This window comes from Elgaria multicarinata, chromosome 10, assembly GCF_023053635.1.
Source record: "Elgaria multicarinata webbii isolate HBS135686 ecotype San Diego chromosome 10, rElgMul1.1.pri, whole genome shotgun sequence".
Taxonomy (NCBI): Eukaryota; Metazoa; Chordata; class Lepidosauria; order Squamata; family Anguidae; genus Elgaria; species Elgaria multicarinata.
The window spans coordinates 35878979-35899593 of record NC_086180.1 but is presented as its reverse complement, the minus strand read 5'-3'; the positions used below and the strand labels follow the sequence as shown (position 1 = coordinate 35899593).

Sequence of the window (20615 nt, the reverse complement as noted above, 5' to 3'; positions counted from 1 at the left end):
AAAGATTCGCTTCTAAAAAGGTAGCAAACTAGGTCGGTTCTTTTATATCTGAAGCACAATTATATATGATGCACAATTACATATGAAGCACTGGATTTTTTTTTAAAAAAAAAACTGTTGTTTTTATGTTCCTGATGGTTTTTAAATTTTGTATACTTTTTTAAAATGTTTACTGTTTTAACTTTTGTGAACCGCCCAGAGAGCTTCGGCTGTGGGGTGGTATATAAATGTAATAAATAAATAAAATAAATAAAATAAATAAATTAAAGCAAGATGCATTGGAGTGCTTCACAGTCAAAGCAGATTATAAGCTGGAAAACTTCGGAATCCTTTGCACGCAATTCGCAGTGATTGCACAGTATAACCCTGGTGTGATGAAGCTAACATTCTAACCAGGTCATGAGATTCCCAATTGCTTAACTGTGGTAAAGAAACTGGAAGCAGGTTATTCACTTTTGGAAAGCAGCTTTTCTCTGGTGGGTTTACTCACATTAAATGAACATTACATCTGCAGCAATATTAACCATGGTTATTTCTTAACCCATGATTATGAAACCAGCGTTAAGCCATGTTTCAGGTCCTGGGTTGAGTAGGAATCTAGCAAGATGTAACCATAATTAACATCACTGCAGATGCAACAGTTTAAAACAGTTAGAACCTAATTGGGGGAGGGGAGAGAATTTGTGTCCCAAAAAAGAGTAGAGGTGCTGGAAGGGGAGAGCACATGATGGTTCAGTGCCCAGGAACACTCCTCCTGCACCAGCTCAAAAACAATTTCTGAGTAGGAAAGGCATTACATGTTAAATATATTGGAGTCCTGCAGCTCTTCTGTCTTTGGCAGCATTATTAGCCTAGGGTTTCCCTGGCCTGTGAACTTGAAAGGAGCAAGGTGATTCATAATTGGGATAAATAGGTGAATAAGTGAGAGTTTAAGGTGCACTGTAAGGATTGCCTTCTCTTGTACATAGAACGTTAATGATATATTCCAAATAACCTCAGTTTCCCATATTCCATTTTACAATATGGATTTTTTAAAAAATCAAGTATTGTATGACTGGAACACTTAGATGACACTTACTCTGTTTTAAAGACACAATTCTGCAAGGGTGGGCAACCTAGTATACAACTATTGGATTTTCTATTGTGAGTTACCTTGAACCTTTTTTTGTTTTTGTTTTTTGAATTGTACCTAAGAAATTTTAACAACAACAACTACTACTACTACTATTCTCATGATCTCATATCTTGGCTATGCTGGCTGAGGCTGATGGGAATTGTAGTCCAAAACATCTGGAGGGCAGTAGGTTGCCTAACCATGCCATACTGTATTCTTGTTGCTTTTAATTTTGAACAGCTGCTTTACAAACATTATTCCAGTTTTTCCATTAGGATCTGAAACTCAAAGAAGTCCATCAGTACTTTTTATTAAAATCTCACATGATGGTCTGGAAAAAAGCAATACATTCTTTTTTTCTTACGATGTTTTTTTTGACATAACTATTTTTAAGTTCCAATGCTGACCTGCCTGCCATCAGGGTGGGAGATTAGAATTCTATTCTGTGAGGTCATTGGAGTTTTAAAAGAAATCTAACAAACTGCAAACAAGTTTCCTTTGGAACACCTTCACCTGTCATGTTGATGCACACCAGGTTTCTCTTAGCCTCTTAACAGCTGACATTGACTGTAGTTAGAGACCTAACTGTTTATGATAGCATCAGGTGCATTCCATCTCACCCTGTCTTCTCCTGTTTTCAAGGTTCATGAGGCTCTCAGAAACCTGATTTGTTAACGTTAATAAAGTTTGTTTTGATTTGTGGGATCTAGGAGGTTTCACACAACCTTTTTATAATGTGCCCGCCATCCAAAAGACATAGCAATAAAAAGAATAACAGCTGAAAATCTTAATCAGAAGAATTATTTGATCAAAATAAGAGGGAGGATTTTAGGGGTAAATTACTTTGGGATGACTAATGAAAAGCTTCAGAGCGTAATTATATTTACCATGCTGCTATTCTTTTGTTTGAAGTGTCTATGAAGTCCATATTGCTGTAATAATGTTTTATTGTTCTACGCAGCCAGACTATCAATGGTATGTTCCTGACCGGTTTCCGCCAGATGTGCAGCACAAGGCAAATGGTAAGGCAACAGCTGTACTGAACACACTTTTTAAGAGTTTTCTTTTTAATGGGCCCTTTTTTTTGTGATAGCTAGTAAACTTTCATAAGCACCCAGTGCGTGATTTGTATACAGCTCTATTTTGTAAAACTGCAATACACACATGTGGCCAAGGCTACAGATGCTAAATATGATGCATCTGCGTTACAGCTTTTAATATTACCAAGCTACCTTCAGATATCTAATATGAATTACAAAAATCACAGAAACCTTTACTGAACACCTAAGAAAACAGAATAATCTAGGAATTATATTCTTCTGAACAGGTACCATGCTTCATCCACATCTTGATTGGCCATAGGGCAAATGGTGCATCTAATATTTGGCCTATAGGAAGCAAAGATCAGCCAGCTTCTTTCCTAAGGCCAGACCAGAGGATAGTGGGGTTAGGCATCTGCTGGGGCACCGAGATCAGCTTTAGACCTAGTTACCCTTATAGCAGTGGCTGCTGGTGCCCATTGAGACTGGTGGGTTGGGGGACAAGGCAGATACTCAATGTTCTACTGAAATTGTCAAAGGAATACCAAAGACCACATGTGGCACTTGGAAGCAGTGGAGCAAATGCAGCTGGTTGTTGGGAGAACTCTGTCTCTAGTGGGTAGAGGACAGGCAGGGGGTCACTGTCCCATTTGCCTCAAATATAGAGCCATCTCTGCCTAACCCTGCCACAATTTATTCCTTCAACTTCATACTGAAGAAGATCCAAGGCAGTGTAAGGTAATTTTTTGTTTGTATGCCTTCCAGTTTAAGGGGGCCACTGAGGGTACCCCAGTCTCCTGGATCTTTCCTCTGTAATATAGTTTGCCCTATTCGCAGCTTTGTTTGAGACAACAATCATTTTCAGCACCATTTAACAACGCTAAGTTTGTTTTTAAGGACCCCCAGAACAGTTGTTTTTAAATGGATACTGTTGTTTTTATACTGTTGTTCTTATGTTTTAAATTTTGTATACTTTTAATGTTTACTGTTTTTAACTTTGTAAACCGCCCAGAGAGCTTCGGCTATGGAGCGGTATATAAATGTAACAAATAAATAATATAAATAAATATATATGGCTGGTTCAGGCTCAGCCTTGCAGCGGAGGAGTGCAAATGTTCTGTCTTCTCTTTGGCTGGCCCAGAGGTGGGCAACTTTGGCTAGCCCAAGGGTGGGCAAAACACCCTCCAGATGCTTTGGCCTACAACTCCCAGTCCTAGCCAGGGATGCTGGGAGTTGTAAGCCAAAACAAATGGTCATAATTTGCCCTCTGTACTAGGCTGAAGTCACTGGGCGTCTTCATTTATGATTTTCCAAGTAATTGTACAATGTCTTTTTGTTGGCAGCAACCTAAAGACATTGTGCAGCAATTCCATCTTTTCATCCTTAATGGAAAGGAAAAAAGATGGAAGAAGTGGTGGGAAAACACAGGAGGATTTCATGTGGAAGACGCTGATGTTTAGACCTTATGCTGGCTCCAGGCTTTTGAGGGCCTTTGGGCAAGACACCCCAATGATCCCCCTACGTTTTCATTGCCATTGTCCCCAGCTGCTATTCCTCCTCCTCCTCTTCCTCATTGTTGTTATCACCTGCTTGCTTGATAGCCAGAGAGCCAGTGAGCAAATAGGCAGAGGCATCTCCTTCCCACCACTACCTTTGTAGCCAGAGCGAGAAGCATGTGTACAAGCAGGTAGCAATGGTGAAGAGGAGGAGCAAGTCCAGGGAGCTCTTATCAGTGTGCCCCTGTAGGGGGTGGACTCCTGGCAGGTGCCTGGCCATGCCTATGCTGGGCCTATCTGGACCACCCAGGAACGAGGCATGGTGATTGCATGATAAAAGCGTCATCTGGAAGCGCCTTCACTCACTCAGAATTTTATGCCTGACAGATCCTAGCTGATTGCTGCCCAAAGTGAGCTTCAAATACCCAGAAAACTGTCTCTTGTTCTTAAAATAAAAGCTCCTTACAGCTCATGAGTTGTTTAGCTGCGGGATTGCCTGATAAGCTCTCCATATGAAAGCCCTTATAATAATTTGAATGCGTAAAGCCTAGTCTTGCTCAACCAGCTAACCTAGGAGATCAAGCTGGCGGACTGCAAACACTCGAAGCCGCCAAGTGCTTAAAAGTTTGAGTTTATAAAGTCGCTGTGGCTTTCGCAGCCAGCTGTCCCCAAGGAAACACATGGGGTTGACAGGGAAAGCTAGTCTTTAGTCTTGGGGAAAAGGTATTTGGAAAGCGTATGAAACTTCCTCCAATCTTCGATTTGTTTATGCATTTAGCAGGGCGAATGGGAGGCTGAAGTTAGTTAAAAGAAAGGAAAAGAAACTCTGGAATAAATGAACAAGTAAATAAGTCAGCATCTTAACCTAGGGATGCAGAGGTCGAACCAAGTTGTGAGCAGTTCAAGGCAGCGAGGAGGTGCAGTGGGAAAAGACTAGGAATTTTGATCCAGAAAAAACAACTGGGATTTATCAGCTTTTAAGGGCCAAAGAACATGTGATGTTAACATGTCACTTCAAGCCATGTGATTTTTTTTCCTGCTGGAAAACCAACAGTGTGTGTGTGTGTGTGTGTGAGAGAGAGAACAGTTCTATAGGGAAGTGGGGGTTCCCCTTTTTTCTTCTGCTATAGAACCCCACAGCCCAAAGCTTAGGAAGGAAGCCTCATTTGGTGCCAAGTGAGCTTCCTTCCTGGAGGTCATAGCAGCTTTGGGGCAGGTGACTTTTGCTGGTACATTATAAGTATGGAAAAGGATAACTTCTCCCACCCCCTGCACTATCATCTTGATCCTGCTTGGGGGGCCCATGCCTGGTATTTCCTGTTTAAAAAAACCCTCTAAGCTTCTTAAAAAGACACATTTAGCATTATGTGTAGTTTGGCCCTTAAAGAACTTCTATTGCAGCCCTGATTCGCTAAACACAAACAAACAAATATATATTCCAGTCCATGAGCGTACTTCATTATTTACACTGGATTAGAATCTCACAGGTGTCAAGACAGTTGTATGCATTTATGAATAGTATTTGCATACATTTATCAAATATTGAAAGCTAGTGTGGTGTAGTGGTTAGAGCCCTGGACTGGGACTCGGGAGATCCAGGTTCTAATCCCCACTTGGCTCACTGGGTGACTTTGAGTCAGTCATTGACTTTTAGTCTAAGCTACCTCACAGGTTATTTATTTTATTACATTTATATACCCAAGGCGGTGTACATAAACCTCCTCTCCATTTTTATCCTCATAACAACAACCCTGTGAGGTAGGTTGGGCTGAGAGTCTGACTGACCCAAAGTTACCCAGTGGGTTTCCTTGGCCAAGTGGGGACTGGAACCTGGATCTCCCAACTCCCAGGGCGTTACTAGACGAGGCCTTAGCGTGCCTTCTGACCCGGTTTCCCTGCTGTGCGTCCAGATGACGCACAGGGGAATCCGGCGGCAGGCCACGCTGAGGCCTCCTCCAACGCGCCATAAGCGAATGTGCTTATGGCGTGCCTTTTCCCCAGCTCCGGCCTCAGGCCGGAGCTGGGGAACGTCTAGGGACTTCCGCGGCTTTTTGCGGCTCCTCGCTTACTCGCGAGGAGCTGCGAAAAGCCGTGGACCTGCCTGGCACAGCACTCATACGAGCGCTGTGCCCATCGGCCCGGGGGGGGGGGAAGAGAGGGGAGGGCGAAGGATGGCAGGGTGGGTGGCAAGGGGGGAGGGCGGGTGCGATCGTGCTGCGTGCCGCCCAAGCAAGCAGCCGAGAGGCATTGCCCGGGCAAGCGCCGCTCGGCTGTTTGCTCGGGCGGCGCGCGGCGCGATCGCACCCGCCCTCCCCCCTTGCCACCCACCCTGCCATCCTTCGCCCCCCCCCCCGTACAACCCACCCCCACAAAAAACACTCACCGTCTCCGGAGTCTTCGGGCCGCACCCGGCCCCTTTAATCAAAAAAATAAATAAAAATGGCGGACGGCGCAGGGATGCGACGTCCCTGCGCGCCCGACGTGTGGAAGCCTGGGGGAGGCGCGCTAACGGTAGCACGCCTTGGCCCTGCCTCCCTGCCGGCGTAAGCCGGCAGGTCTAGCAAGGCCCCCAGTCCAACACTCTAGCCACTACACCACATTGACTCTTGTTGTGAGAATAAAATGGAGAAGAGGAAGGCCATGTAAGCCACCTTGGTTTCCTTACAATAGGAAAACAGGTGGGATATAAATGTAATAATTAAATATTTCACAATTGATGTTCAAATTTACCTAAAGTTCACAAATGGTATCCCAGGCAGGATCTACATTACTGGTTTAAAACAGTTTATAACAGTAGTGACAACTGTTGGGGCCCAGGACACACTCTATATACAGTTTTCAAAACATTTTCAATGTGTCATATCCTGTTTGGTGTAGATCTGCTCCCAGTTGACACAAGCAGTCTTGGGGCTCATCTAAGCCCCCCCAAGCAGGATATTCCACTATGAAAGCAGTATATGAAAGGCAGGAGCCACACTAGTACTTTATAGTGGTATTGAAATGCAATGCAGGATCTACACTATGGCTTTATAGTGGTACTGAAGTGTATTGACAACTGTTGGGGTCCATGACACATCTACACCAAGCAGGATATAACACTATGGAAGTGGTATGAAAGCAATATATGGTATGTGTCATTGGGCCCCAACAGTTGTTAGTGCACTTCAATAGTGCTATAAAGCAGTAGTGTGGCTCCTGCCTTCTATATACTGCCTTCATACCACTTTCATAGTGGAATATCCTGATTGGTGTAGATGAGACCTTTGTATAATAAACCATGGCAAATAAACCAGGGTTTATTAGCCAAAGATGTAGCCTTGTGTCTGTTCCTCCTCCCCTTTCCTCCTCCCTTCCTTTACGTTTTCCTTTATTAAAAATGTACCAGGTTTGTTAAACCACAGTTCTTGCCATAAACCAAAAGTACAAATCTATAGTTGCCTTGGCTAGCTTTACACCTTTTAAAAAGAACAATCTGAATGCCTCTATTTAACATATGGGTTATAAATATTCCACTATCATGCAGTGGTTCTTTCCCTTCTTCACAACAGTTTAAATGAAATGTATTCTTGATCTCTACTGCTCTCCTTGACTGATACACTCAGTGAAGTCACTTCTGAACTCAAGAGAAAACTGAAGAGAACACCACTGTTTCCCAGAGGCAATTGGTCATAATGTTTCCCTGTGCGCAAACTTATTTATTAGTTATTTATTTAAAAGGTTTTCATACCCCTTTTCAGCAAAACTTGCAAAAGTCAAAATGCAATAAATTATAGCATGTTAAATAAATTGAAATAAAAATAAGTAAATAAATAGAAACATCTTGGCCTGGCACCGAAATGATAACAATGTTGGTGCCAGTTAGGCCTCATTCATTCATTCATTCATTCATTCATTCATTCATTCATTCATTCAGGGTGGCTTGTTAACACAGTGAGTCTTGTTAACCACCATAAGCAACCCAAAAACAAAACATGGGCTCTCAAGGTAGCTTCTTCAAGAAAAATAACCCACAAGACAACCCACAGTTAACCAAACAACCCACGGTTCAAAACAACCCACATTCAAACAACCCACACTCAGCCCCACACACTTCCTGATTAGACAGCTTGATCTTCCTGGAATGTTTTAGTTGTGGCCACGGAAAATGTAGCTGCTCTGCTGTGGCTAAAGCTGTATGCTGACATCCAACGCCATTCGTTTTTCTCCTAGCAGAGCTAGACAGCACAGTTCAGAGTAGGATGGTGGTTAGGGTGGCAGGAGAGGTCAAGAGAAGGCTTTGTTTTTAGATATTATCAGTGGTTGCTCCTGTACCTCAGCTTGTGGCCCATTCTGAACAAGTGCTTTAATAAGATCCAGAAATGAAATGCATCTCCTCCTAGCAGAAAGTGTAGGAGTGAGGAGACAGCATAAGCTGTCTCCAGCTTTAGGCTATGGAGACAATTTAACAACCACTTAAAAGTTCATTTAAAAAAAAAATACATGTTTTCTTCTTCTTCTTTAATGATGCATTTAATACACTCTCTACCCTTCACATATGAAGGATATTAACTTAAAGGAGTTTCCATGGGTTTTGGTAGCACTGGAATAAATGCCAGGCTGCACTGTGTAATGCTTAAGAGGCTCTTTTAAGAAAATGCATTATGCGTGCTGAAGAACATAAGCCATTAATCTGCTCCCTCTGTCCAGTTCCTTTATGTTCCTCCTGTCATCCTACTTTCGGATGATGTGTCATAAAGTGACAACCTCAGGCACATCCTGGTGGTTGGAATGTGGGGAACAGGGTGTCTGTTTGCATCCTTCTGTTCTTTGCAGCCTAGACGGTCTTTCCAGAGAGCTGCTAGGAACTAGCTGCCTTCCATGGCAACCATGGGAGAGTCCTGAGGAAAAAGGAACAGGGTGGGGGGAGAAACCATGTTGGCTTCTCCCCGCCCCCCTCAAGACCATCTGAACTCTGTCTAGCTGTCCTGTAATTTGGCCCTCAGAGTTTCATAAGACATAAAAGTGCACATTGTGTTAATCTCGTTGAATTCTATTACTGATTTTTTTTCTTAGCATATTTACTAATGCTAAGTCATATTTACCAGGCAGGGTTGGTAAATATGGTCATATTTACCAGGCAGGGTTGGTGAAGCTAACTGGTTAGAGAAGAGTTGGGGGGAAAATCCATCCAGAGGTAGGAAAATAAGCTGCTGTCATTGTTTTATTGGATCCTCCTAGAAAGTTTGCTACAAAGGTGTGTGAGATGAAAATGGATAAATAGACATGAAGATAGGTCTAGGGAGTCTGTCAGTGGATGAGAGAAGTGGGCACAAACACAGAAAAGGTATTACAAGAAGACTCATTTCTATCATTGCTTCCTTGGCCCTTCTCGTTTCTGTATATATCTTTTGCTGGGTATCAGATCTAAAAGTCAGCTGACTTCCTTTGAGTCTAGCTTGCAATTACTCTTCCTTTACATTGGCTTTTTCTTTTTAATTGTGGGAGGAGACGAACGGTTCAGAAACAAAGGACAAGAAGATTCCAGCAAGTGTTATGAATGTCAGCTTATTTTGGCAGGTGGGCTGGTTTGACTTCCTTCCTTTTCCAACTGTGCAAAATTGAAGAGACAGTTTAAAAGTGGGGTTGGAGCTTTTCCCTGAACCTACTTTTAATAAAAAAAAAATTGTCTGGGAAAGAGATTTTATTGCTTGGGGCTTTCTTTGCATACTTGTGATTCTGGCAGGCAATGTCGGTTTCACTTCCAAAAGTCCATTTTGTGGGGGGCATACAATAAGAACTGACTCCCCCAGCTCTTGTATTTAGGAACCACAGACCATGAAAAACCTCATTTAATGACTGGGTGTCTTACTGCTAAAGATCTGACTGTGTGTCATATTTTATTTCAAGCTAGTATATAGTTCACTTGGTGCACAGATGAAGGAATATCACTAATCTCCTCTTCCCTAAACAGATATTTTCAAGGGCATTAGTAGCTTGGTTTGCCAGTACAAACCTTGCGAGTAAGAAGCAGATAGTTGGGATTACAAATGGGGCAAGACAGTATTTCTGATGTTGCAAATATATTATTTCAAGCATGTAGCAGGACCATTACATTTCATGCTGGCAATCCTATTAACAGGTAATTTTATTCTACAGACACACTTATATCTGCAAGATTAATTCTGATTGAAAAATCAGGTAGTTACAAATTGTAGATTTTTCTTTTTATCAAGTAGAGCTGAAGGATGGAAGTGCAACTTATGGGTATCTTTACATTAAAGAAACCCCCACACTCTCTTCCAGAGACTTTCTGGGTATTTGATGGGCTCCTTTAGATGGCAACCATGTGATTTGGAATTGAAAACTTCCCCTCTCGGTAATGCTCTATTATGTCCAATGAAACAGTGCCATCTAGTGGCTGCATTATAGAGCAACACCACCTTTACACACTGTGGATATCCAGTGATAATTTTAATTACTGCATTATCGCCAATTTTTAAAAAAGTGAGATTATGGGGGGAAAGCGTGAGAGACATCCCAGAGGTTGACAACGTCACATAAAGGACCCACAAACTTCCATGAACGCTCACAATGCCAATTGTGAGCATTCAATAAATCACTCTTTTAGAGAAGCTGTATGTCAAGAAGAGCCAATTGACAAAAGGGCATCAATTGCCCCAAACCCAATCACCTTATTTTCTTTTACTAAACAGGAAAAACAACTATTTTTCAGTGGAGGGGTTTTCATATTTTAAATATTGACTATATTTATGAAAGAAAAATCCATTTATTTCCAATACTTTGGGGTGGGGGATGGAACTTGAATTCCCAGAATCCAGAAACTACAAACTCTGTATTTGCACAAGAGAAATGCAGTGTAGGAGTGCTGTACTCCCCCCATTTTTTCCAAATTGGTGCAGATTGGTGGCAGCAAAACAGTGAACCAGGGATTTGCCACACTGCTCTGACCACCCTGCATTGCATTGGATGCCTCTACTATAGCACAAGATTCTTTTCCCTCTGCATTTGCTCCTGCAGGGGAGCTGATGAGTTTCTCTATATAATAGGTAACCTATAGAAAACATGTCCAGAAGCTCCTATCTTACGCTGCTAATTTTTGTTAAACATAGCTGTGACTAATTAATTCTGTCATCATCACCGACCAGACTTTACACATGCACGAGAGTAGGGCAAAATTACATACAGATTTGAAAAGTATGCAGCAGAATCAATTCCCTAGTCTCATTAGACTCAGGCTCCCAGCAGCTTCTGTAAAATGAATCAGTATGAGTGGTAAGCTTTTAAGAGACAGAGGGGAGAGGTGTGATCTGTCCCTTGATATTGTTAATTGGCATGGTAGTTTTCATTATGCTGTGTCCCTATAACCTTTCATAGAGCAATGTCCTCCTTTAGGGTGGACTCCTGCACTGAACAGGGGGTTGGACTCGATGGCCTTATAGGTCCCTTCCAACTCTACTATTCTATGATTCTATACTGGTTTTGCACTGCAGATGAAACCAGAAGTGGGGGCAAAGGTACTTCAAAGAAGAGGTGACACTCAGTATGAGGGGCAGTTGTGCTACAGCAGCCTTTCTCAACCTGAGGCGCTCCAGATGTGTTGGACTACAACTCCCAGAATGCCCCAGCCACTGGGGCATTCTGGGAGATGCAGTCCAACACATCTGGAGCGCCCCAGGTTGAGAAAGGCTGTGCTACAGTCACTCTGGCTTGCAAACAGTCTCTAGTGCCTGTACAAAGAGTTGATTCACTTCATCCACAGGTTTGTACCTACAGGGAGATCAAGGATTGGCTATCACTGGGCTTGTTCAGACAACACACTAAGTCATGGTTAGGCCGCTAAACCTTTACAGCAAGTGGTTAGTGAGCATGTTTAAACTGCGGTTATGTAGCCACCATAGGAATGGTTCACACAACACATTAAGTCATGGTTCGCACAACATACCATAATATTTAGCTCAAAACTCTTAATCATTATGGTTTAACATGTTGTCTGAAAAGTGCCACTCTCTCCTTATGGGGATATGGGGAAGGAGAGACCTTGCATGTCCCAGAGCATGGTCAGAAGGCACATGATGCTGCCACTTTCTTGGAGCTAAGCAGGACTTGGTCTGGTCAATCCCTGGTTGGGTGACCACCTGGGAGCCTTATGTACGCTGTCTCCAGTTCTATCAGGAAAGGGGTGGGAAACGGGTGACACTCCAAAAGTTTGGGTTCCAATTGCCATCAGCTTCAGCCAGCATTGCTCATGATTAGGACTAATGGGAATTATAGTCCAGCAACATCCAGAGAGTTGCAGGTGGAATTATGATATGGAATTACATCACAGGAAAAAGGTGGGATCAAAATGTAAACAAAACTAAAGGAGGCTCTGTCTCATAGGGTAAGAGAGATTTTCAAGTAAATCCAAGATGTATCTCCCAGCTCAGAAATTACTGTCCGTCAGAGGTAAAAGGCAGGACAAGCCACACAAGCTCTGTTACCATACCTTACTTTACCTTGGGTGCAATTCCAGAGCCACAGAACAAACGAATTGGAGTTTTGTTTCCAAATAATTTAAAAGCATCTGTTAGTAAATGAGATAAATAACACAAATAAGGCTTCCTTCATATAGTTCAATCATTGTGTTCTTCTCAATGCTAAATTTAAAGCTGACATCCAGCTGCATGTTTTAAACTGTACTTCCATGAATATTGTATTATTTTTTGGGCCTCTGATTTTGCATTCAGCAATAGTCTATTCAATGCAAGAGCCTCTAGTTTCTCTGAAGAATGTCAGTCAGAAGGAAGCACAGTGATACAAAAGTGCATCTGATAGAAACAGTAGCATGTTTCAGCAACCTGACCTTCACATCTGAATGTTCTGAGATTTATTCATTTCCTGCTTTACAGTTAATGGTCAAGGTGATTGTAAAGAGTTTAAAGTATAGTAATGATCTGGTATGAGACTCAGGGTGCGCCGGGAAGATATCAAAGCATTTTATAGTAACATGTCTATCTCTGGTTTGCATTGCAATTGCATATGGCATTGGTAATGTTGGTATTCTAGTAATATACTTTTACATTCCCAGATGTTAATGGGCTGTGCTTTTCCCCCTCATTGGCTTCATGAGGCATTCATTTAACATGTGGAAAATCTTTGCTTTCTCGTCCATTATCTGGAGGAGCTGCAAAAATTAGTTCCATGTTATTTGTTCACTAATATAGATGCCACCACAACCTTGAAAGAATTGAAGTTGGGGGTGTTTGATTTTCTTAACCCTTATAAATGAAACGGTTGCAAATGCTGCTTAAGTGAAAGCTCATTTTTGTTTTACTTGTCGGTTCTCTCATCCATCTCTCACTTTGCCAGTTGCAAATGCAGGATCAGAGGACTGCAATGCTAACTTGTTGCAGCCTGATCTTAATATCCTAAATGTGCTTTCTTCAAAGTAAGTCTGGTTGAGTTCAATGGGATCTGCTTCTTAGTTTGTTTAGGAGGGTATTCATAGTGGTCAAAGAACCAGGGTCCTCCCATCAAAGGCTACGGTTTTCAAGTATGGTTGTATATGAAACAAAGCACTGGGTTTTATCTACAAATTGCTCTGACCAGGCTACTATACATCTGCCAGGATATCTGAAATGATCCAAGCTCTGTTTTGTTTTTAAATGTTGTTTAATAGTTTTGATAACCTATTGAAAATCTGGAAAACACATTATTTTATAACAATTACCATAATTTTTTTGGGGGGAGGTCTTCTTTTCTGTCTCTATCACCCGACGCCTGGCAAACTGCCACCCATGTCTTGCATTACATAGAGCCGTTTTGCCTGTGCAACATGGGTATAGGATATTATTCATTTATGGCAATGTTTCCACACACTTGGCTTATGTAAACAATGACAAGATGTGAAATAAATGCTCACAGTCCAGCCAGGATTATGCAAGAGATTGTTGAGTTTCTAGCTCAGGATTTACTGTGGTCCCAACTGTCTCATGTATCATGAACTGAGAAAAGGAAGGGAGGGAAGGCACTAGCACAGGAAACCTATTTAGCTTGTACGACTGTTGAAGCAGTTTTTCTGAAGAAACTGGTTCATTTGCTCTGATGAAGAGTCTTGACTTAAAATGCATTGGGCCACTCTTAATAACTGTGTGCTTTTGAAGTCTCTTGCTTCTCATGTATCATAAGCTCATGTTGCTAGGCAAGGCAAGCATCAAGAGTAGACTTGGTTGAGCATCTGCCGAGGGCCCACACACCAACACTGACAAGAACCTTCTTGAGTTGTTCCTAGGGTGACCATATGGAAAGGAGGACAGGGCTCCTGTATCTTTTACAGTTGCATAGAAAAGGGACTTTCAGCAGGTGTCATTTGTATGCATCCAGTGCCTGGTGAAATTCCGCCTTCATCACAACAGTTAAAGCTGCAGGAGCCCTGCCCTCTTTAGTATCTGACCTAACTTCAGCAGGAAAAGTGGGGGTAAGAGCTTTATCACGCCAGCGTTATACTGTGCAATCACTGCGAATTGCGTGCAAAGGACTCTGAAGTTTTCCAGCTTATAATCTGCTTTTATTGTGAAGTACTCCCATGCATCCTGTTTTAATTGTGCTTCAAAGGCAAAAGCCTCGCCGTATTTGGCTCCTTCCCCCATCACCATTTGCTACCAATCTGGGGGTTGTTTCCCTGAGTGGCTGCTCCTTTGGGGCTATTTCTCCCCTCCTTCTTTTTCCTGGGAATTCAAATCCAGCCAATCAGTCATATAGGGATCATGATCACTGTCTAGTGTTACATAGGCCTGGTTCAGACAACATGCTAAACAATGTTGCTTAACTGCAAAATGGTTAAGGGAACGCATTGCATTCCCTTAACCATTTTGTGGTTAAACAGCATGGTTTAGCGTGTTGTCTGAACCAGGCCATGGGCCATTTCTACACCTGCCTTTTTTCCAGGGATCATGCAAATGACACACAGGGGGTCCCGGGAGCAGGCAGGGACGATCCCTCCATTTCCAGGGATAATCCTTAGGGGTAGAAAGGGCCATAGCCTATCAAATTTGGCTGAATCAGGACTTTTGAACCTCTTTCATCCCAAGGGTTAAATACCATTTTGGAAAAGCCCTTCACACGTTGGTTTTGCCCTACCCTGTGCCTGTTTACACTTCCCTGTGCCTGTTTGCATTCTCCTTCCCTCTTTATTGTTTACTACAACTTATTAGATTGTAAGCCTATGCGGCAGGGTCTTGCTATTTACTGTGTTATCTGTACAGCACCATGTACATTGATGGTGCTATATAAATAAATAATAATAATAATAATAATAATGATGGGTGGGGCCAAACCACTAAGAATACCAGGATATTTGAGTGGACGTCATGTTTATATCATGTTTTTATACTGCTTGTTTTGTACTTTGAATGGTTTTAGTTTTTGTGAACCTCCCAGGGAGCTTCGGCTATTGGGTGGTATAAAAATGCAATAAATAATAAATAATAATAACATCGCTTAGTGCCAGAATCCAAACCTTACAAGATACATTTCAACCTTTTAGAATGCAGAAAAATGAGGAAACCACCAAACAATCAGTGGTTCGGGAAAGGGAGTGGGATCGGGGAAGGGTAGTGGCCATCTGGGAAATCTTGGAGGACTGGATTTCACACCCCTCAGATATATGATAACATCAGGAAGCCAAACTGGAAAGAGTCAAACCAGAATGCTTGCTACCCACAAGTGAACACTTCTGCCCCTTTTCATAGCCCTTCTACAATTTTGCATGAATAGGGGTGCTTTCCCAGTTGCTACAGGGTTCAGGGCTCCTCCAAATGAGCAGCTTAGTTTATGGGTCCATTACATAATGTTGTCAGTGACCAGGATGTTTCTCTCAGTTTCCCCTGGAAATCCCAGTATGAAAAGAACCACTTTTAATGTGGTAATAGCCAAGAAAAAGCAGGATCTTCTGCTATTAGATGGTGCTATCTCAATAGAAGTGAAGGGCGAGGAAGTATTCAATTCAAAGCACATGGTCACCCTTCTCCTCTCATGTAATGCAGCCCATAGCAATCACACCAAAAAAACAGGAAGCACAAAGCCCTGGGTAAGCAACATGATTTTCACTTAATGTAGAGATGTTCTCAGTGGAAAGTACACACCTTTGGCTCAGGCTCAGCTACTCTTCATGTAGAATGTATTGATTGGTCAGTTAATTTTTCTTCTTTTTGTAAAGTTGCAAATTTAGTCTATGGCACATTATTAAGGTAAAATCAGGTATGATTCCTATGGGTAGGAGATACAGTTACATATCTTACAGATTTTACAAAAAAAATACATGATATACACATACCTTAAAGTAGAAATATCCACCCTGTAACTGTCTTAAATGTTGATAATTTCTCAATTGATGATCAGAGTATTACTCCTGTAGATGGTATTCACTTTATTTTCAACTCTCCATTCTCAGTTGTAAGCTCCTGGGATTGCTGGATTTGGTAATTTATCCTCAGCGCAATGTATATCATCATGACTATAAATCCAGATGTTGAATGACAAGCTTATCTAGATGTAACATTTTGGAGATTTACATAGTTCTCTTGTGCCAGGACTCCTGGAAATATTTCATGTTGCTCTTTTTAATGCTTTACTTCCATGAGAGGTGATATAGATGCTAATTCTACCCCCATCCCCCTATAGGCAAGTTTATAGCAGTATTTTACAGAAAACATCTTCAGGAATATTACTAGCAACATCAGGGAAATTTATACCCCTTACCTGGGAGTAAGCCTCATTTAATTCAATGCAACTTACTCTGAGTAGACTTGTATAAGATTGCCCTGCAGAAGACTTAAAATATCAAGTTGAACCAAGTTCTTGTAACAGAAATTAACCTAATCCGTGGCGGTGGGGAGGGGCTATCATTAATACACTTCAGTAAGATACATGGGATCCCCCAATGGGGAGTTGTGCAATCAAAATGGCAGCCCCACACATGCCCCACACACCTACCTTTGTTCATCATGGGTTAAATATCCCACAATGAGCTGGCTGTGACCTTATCTACACCAATCAGGATATTGCACTATGAAAGCAGTATGAAAGTGGTATATAAAAGGCGGGAGCCACATTACTGCTTTATAGTGGTATTGGAGTGCACTGACAACTGTTGGGGCCCTATTATTATTATTATTATTATTATTATTATTATTATTATTATTATTATTATTATTATTATTTCTTACCCGCCTCTCCCTTTGGATCGAGTTAAAATCACACATAGAGTTAATTTTACGAATCTCCTCCCGCACGCCATTCCACAATCTGGGGGCGACAGAATAAAAGGTCCTCTGGGAAACTGATGTCAGCTTAGTTTTAGCTGACTGAAGTAAGTTCACCCCAGAGGACCTGAGTGTGTGGGGCGGACTATATGGGAGAAGGCGATCCCACAGATAACCTGGACCCAAACCATTTAGGGCTTTAAAGGTGATGACCAACACTTTGTACTTTGCCCGGAAACTAATTGGCAGCCAGTGGAGTGATTTTAATGTTGGTGTAATGTGGTCACCCCTAGGTGTACCGGTGACCAACCTGGCTGCCATATTTTGAACTAGTTGAAGTTTCCGAACTAGGTACAATGGTAGCCCTATGTAGAGCGCATTGCAGAAGTCAAGCCTTGAGGTTACCAGCACGTGCACTACTGTCTTTAGGTCTTCTGACTCTAAGAAGGGGCGCAGCTGGCGTATCAGCCGAAGCTGATAGTAGGCACTCCTAGCTGTCGCATCTATCTGGGCTGTCATTTGGAGCGACGGATCCAGGAGCACCCCCAAACTGCGAACACAGTCTTTCAGGGGGAGTGTAGCCCCATCCAGAACTGGCTGACACACCTCCAAACCTAGGTCAGAGCCCTTGACAGCAAGCACCTCTGTTTTGTCTGGATTCAGCTTCAGTTTGTTTTTACTCATCCAGCCCATTACTGCCTCCAAGCATTCATTCAGAGGAGACACACTATCCTTAGCTGACGCTGTTATTGACACAGACCATATACCGCTTTCATAGCACTATATTCTGCTTGGTGTGGCTCCTGCCTTTTAGATACCACTTTCATAGGACTTTCATAGTGCAATATCCTGCTTGGTGTAGATGACGCCTGTGTTATATAAACTAGTCCTTTTTATCATACTGCATTTCAGATGCACTATCTTTACTGCTAATATGTCCTTATTGTTCTCTTGGTATACTCTAGAATTCATTAGAGATGATGATAAAGATGATGATGATGATGTATGTTAATATATTTCTTAGTCTTGGTAAAAACTTTAGATTAGGAAATACCTAAGACAGAAAGATGTTGCATTATGAATGTCTAATTTTCTTTGACGTTTGTATTCATTTATTTATAGATGCCTCCGCAGAGAAAGACGTTTCCCACATGTAGCATATGAAGAGAAAGCACAGGAGCAAATGCACGAGTCAGAGATTTCACCTTGTAACTTCTGTTACATTTTATTCTCGTATTGCAGTGTACTTTATATAAAATGCTTGTACATAACATACAGATGCGGGGAGACTTCTGTAACTGGTGGAGAAGCATTCCCCAAGAAAGCAGCAAAATGACCAAGTTTATTTGGTGGTGTCCCACTGATAAAGGGGCCCAAATGTTTCACCCAGAATGGAGACACTTCTGAGTAACATCTGGATTTTATATATTTGTAAAACAGGGCATCAAACTTTTCCTTGTTCCTTGCTCCCAGCATTCCTAGGAACAGCTCCACATCCACCCTACATGAACTGGTAGAGCCTAATTTGAATCTCTGCAGACCTGTCTTCTCCCATTCCTTCTTCGGACTCTGTTCATCCAGACACCACAGCTCCACTATCAAGTCTGGGTTTCCCAGACGCATACACTTTTAGTAACATCTTGCTGATGAAGAGATTGGGAAATCTCAAAAACTTGCGCATTTTGGTAACTTTTGGTTGGCCTGATGAAGATATTACACTAATATGGACTCTGGATTTTTTAAATGGCCAGTACATCTACTTTTGCTTAATGTATATAGAAACTCTGTTGGGTTACTGTAAGTGGCTGGTGGGCTGCATTTGATTTCATAGAATCATAGAATAGTAGAGTTGGAAGGGGCCTACAAGGCCATCGAGTCCAACCCCCTGCTCACTTCAGGAATCCACCTTAAAGCATACCTAACAGATGGCTGTCCAGCTGCCTCTTGAAGGCCTCTAGTGTGGGAGAGGCCACGACCTCCCTAGGTAATTGGTTCCACTGCCATACTGCTCTAACAGTCAGGAAGTTCTTCCTGATGTCTAGCCGGAATCTGGCTTCCTGTAACTTAAGCCCATGGATCAAAAGTAGGGATGGAACACATTCAAATGTAGATTGTGACACAGCTTGTGGTTCTCGGTCCCATTTATTAGAATGGTCTTTTCCATACCAGTAAAGCTGCTTGCCAAGTGGCTCAAGGTTGAATCCAGTAATAACTTGTCCTTGTTTGCCAGATTTTAATTTCTTTTCATTAAAAATAATAATCCCAAAGATGCTCTTGTTTATATTGTCAAATCTTAAGTTTTGGTTGAAAGAAATTGAAAGTACAAAATGGGTATAGTTTTAATTCTGTACCAATGTGTGTATATATATATATATATATAGAGAGAGAGAGAGAGAGAGAGAGAGAGAGAGAGAGAGAGAGAGAGAGAGAGAGAGAGAGAGAGAGAGAGAGGAGGCTGGTTCCTCTGATTTCGGTGGGCCCATGAATCCATTTTGGGTTTCAGTCAGTACCACCCAGAACTCTAAAAGAGCTATAGAAATTGCTGAACTCTATCCACAAAATAGGTTCAGCACTTTGGATAGTTCCTTTAGAGTTCTGGCTGGTTCTGACTGAAATCCAGAATGGATTCACTGCCGCCCTGTCAAATTGGAGCCACCAGCCTCCACTGTATAAATCAAACATTTCTAGACTAATTTCAATATTTTGTGCTTATGATTAAGTCCACAGCCCAGCACAGAGTTAGGAGTGTTTAATTCCCATTATTTCAATGGCACTTATATATGCAAAACTATGCACTGGGTTGTATCTAAAACAGTTGAGATTTACCAACTTTAATAAACATTGCTAAACATATTTGTCTCTGGTATTTGATTTGAGAATAAATCTAATGCATCTTAAATATAATTGCATGTTAATATGTGAAAGAAATAAACATGACAGATGTTTGGGAACATATTGTAGGATTTAATCAGCTTACGGCATTACCTATTTTTCTTTTAATAGGGCAGTCCTTATAGGATTCAGCCAGAGCTTAGCCTTGTAGAAGAGTTAGTCTCAGATATGGTCATATGTCCAAAGGATGGTCCCAGCTAGCTAGGAATTCTTGCATGTCTGAATCTAACTTTATATAGCAATACCTTTCTAGATCCCCTGCCCCCAAAATAGGGGACTGACAGGCAATTTTGGAAAACACATCTTCACATGCATGTTCATATTCACAATGAATGCACTGGGAATAATTCCTACATTCATAAAAACTCCTTTGGATTCCGGTTTATCGACAGAGATGGTAGCATTAAAATAATGATTTTAAAGGATTAGGTGTGTTAAGTGTTTGAGCCACAACAGAATATAATTCATGGTTAGAGATTCCTTTGCAATTAATCTGATTCCCTCAACAGTTTCCTGTTTACATTCAGTTATCAGGGAGACAAATCACTCTGACCATATCGGACAATAAAATGGAACCTGTACTAGCCCTGAAAATTCTCCAGAGTGTATCTGTTTTTAAAATAAACTTCTGCAAGTTAAACTCATGCTGCAGTTTTAGCCGTGGGAGAATAATGTGAGTATCCTTTAAAAGAAGATGGGAAAGATCGGTCTCTGTGCGTGGGCAGGGCATTGGCTTAAACAGCCACTATAGCAGCAGATAATTGAACTAGCAGACAGGGTAACCGTGCTACTCCTGATTAGTGATTTGGCTAATAAGGGTGAGATCATGGAA

At 41.8% G+C, this 20615-nt stretch overlaps 1 protein-coding gene across 1 annotated transcript in view; it reads left to right on the top strand.

Moving 5' to 3' along the window:
- The window catches only part of TNIP3 (TNFAIP3 interacting protein 3), a 52747-nt gene extending 34665 nt beyond the window's left edge, over positions 1-18082 (top strand). The window contains exons 10-11 of the mRNA XM_063136106.1: positions 2076-2136; positions 18014-18082. Coding sequence (XP_062992176.1) covers positions 2076-2136; positions 18014-18048 — 96 coding nt within the window. The 3' untranslated portion in view covers positions 18049-18082. The remainder of the gene's footprint in view (positions 1-2075; positions 2137-18013) is intronic.
- The last annotated feature ends 2533 nt before the right edge of the window (positions 18083-20615 follow it).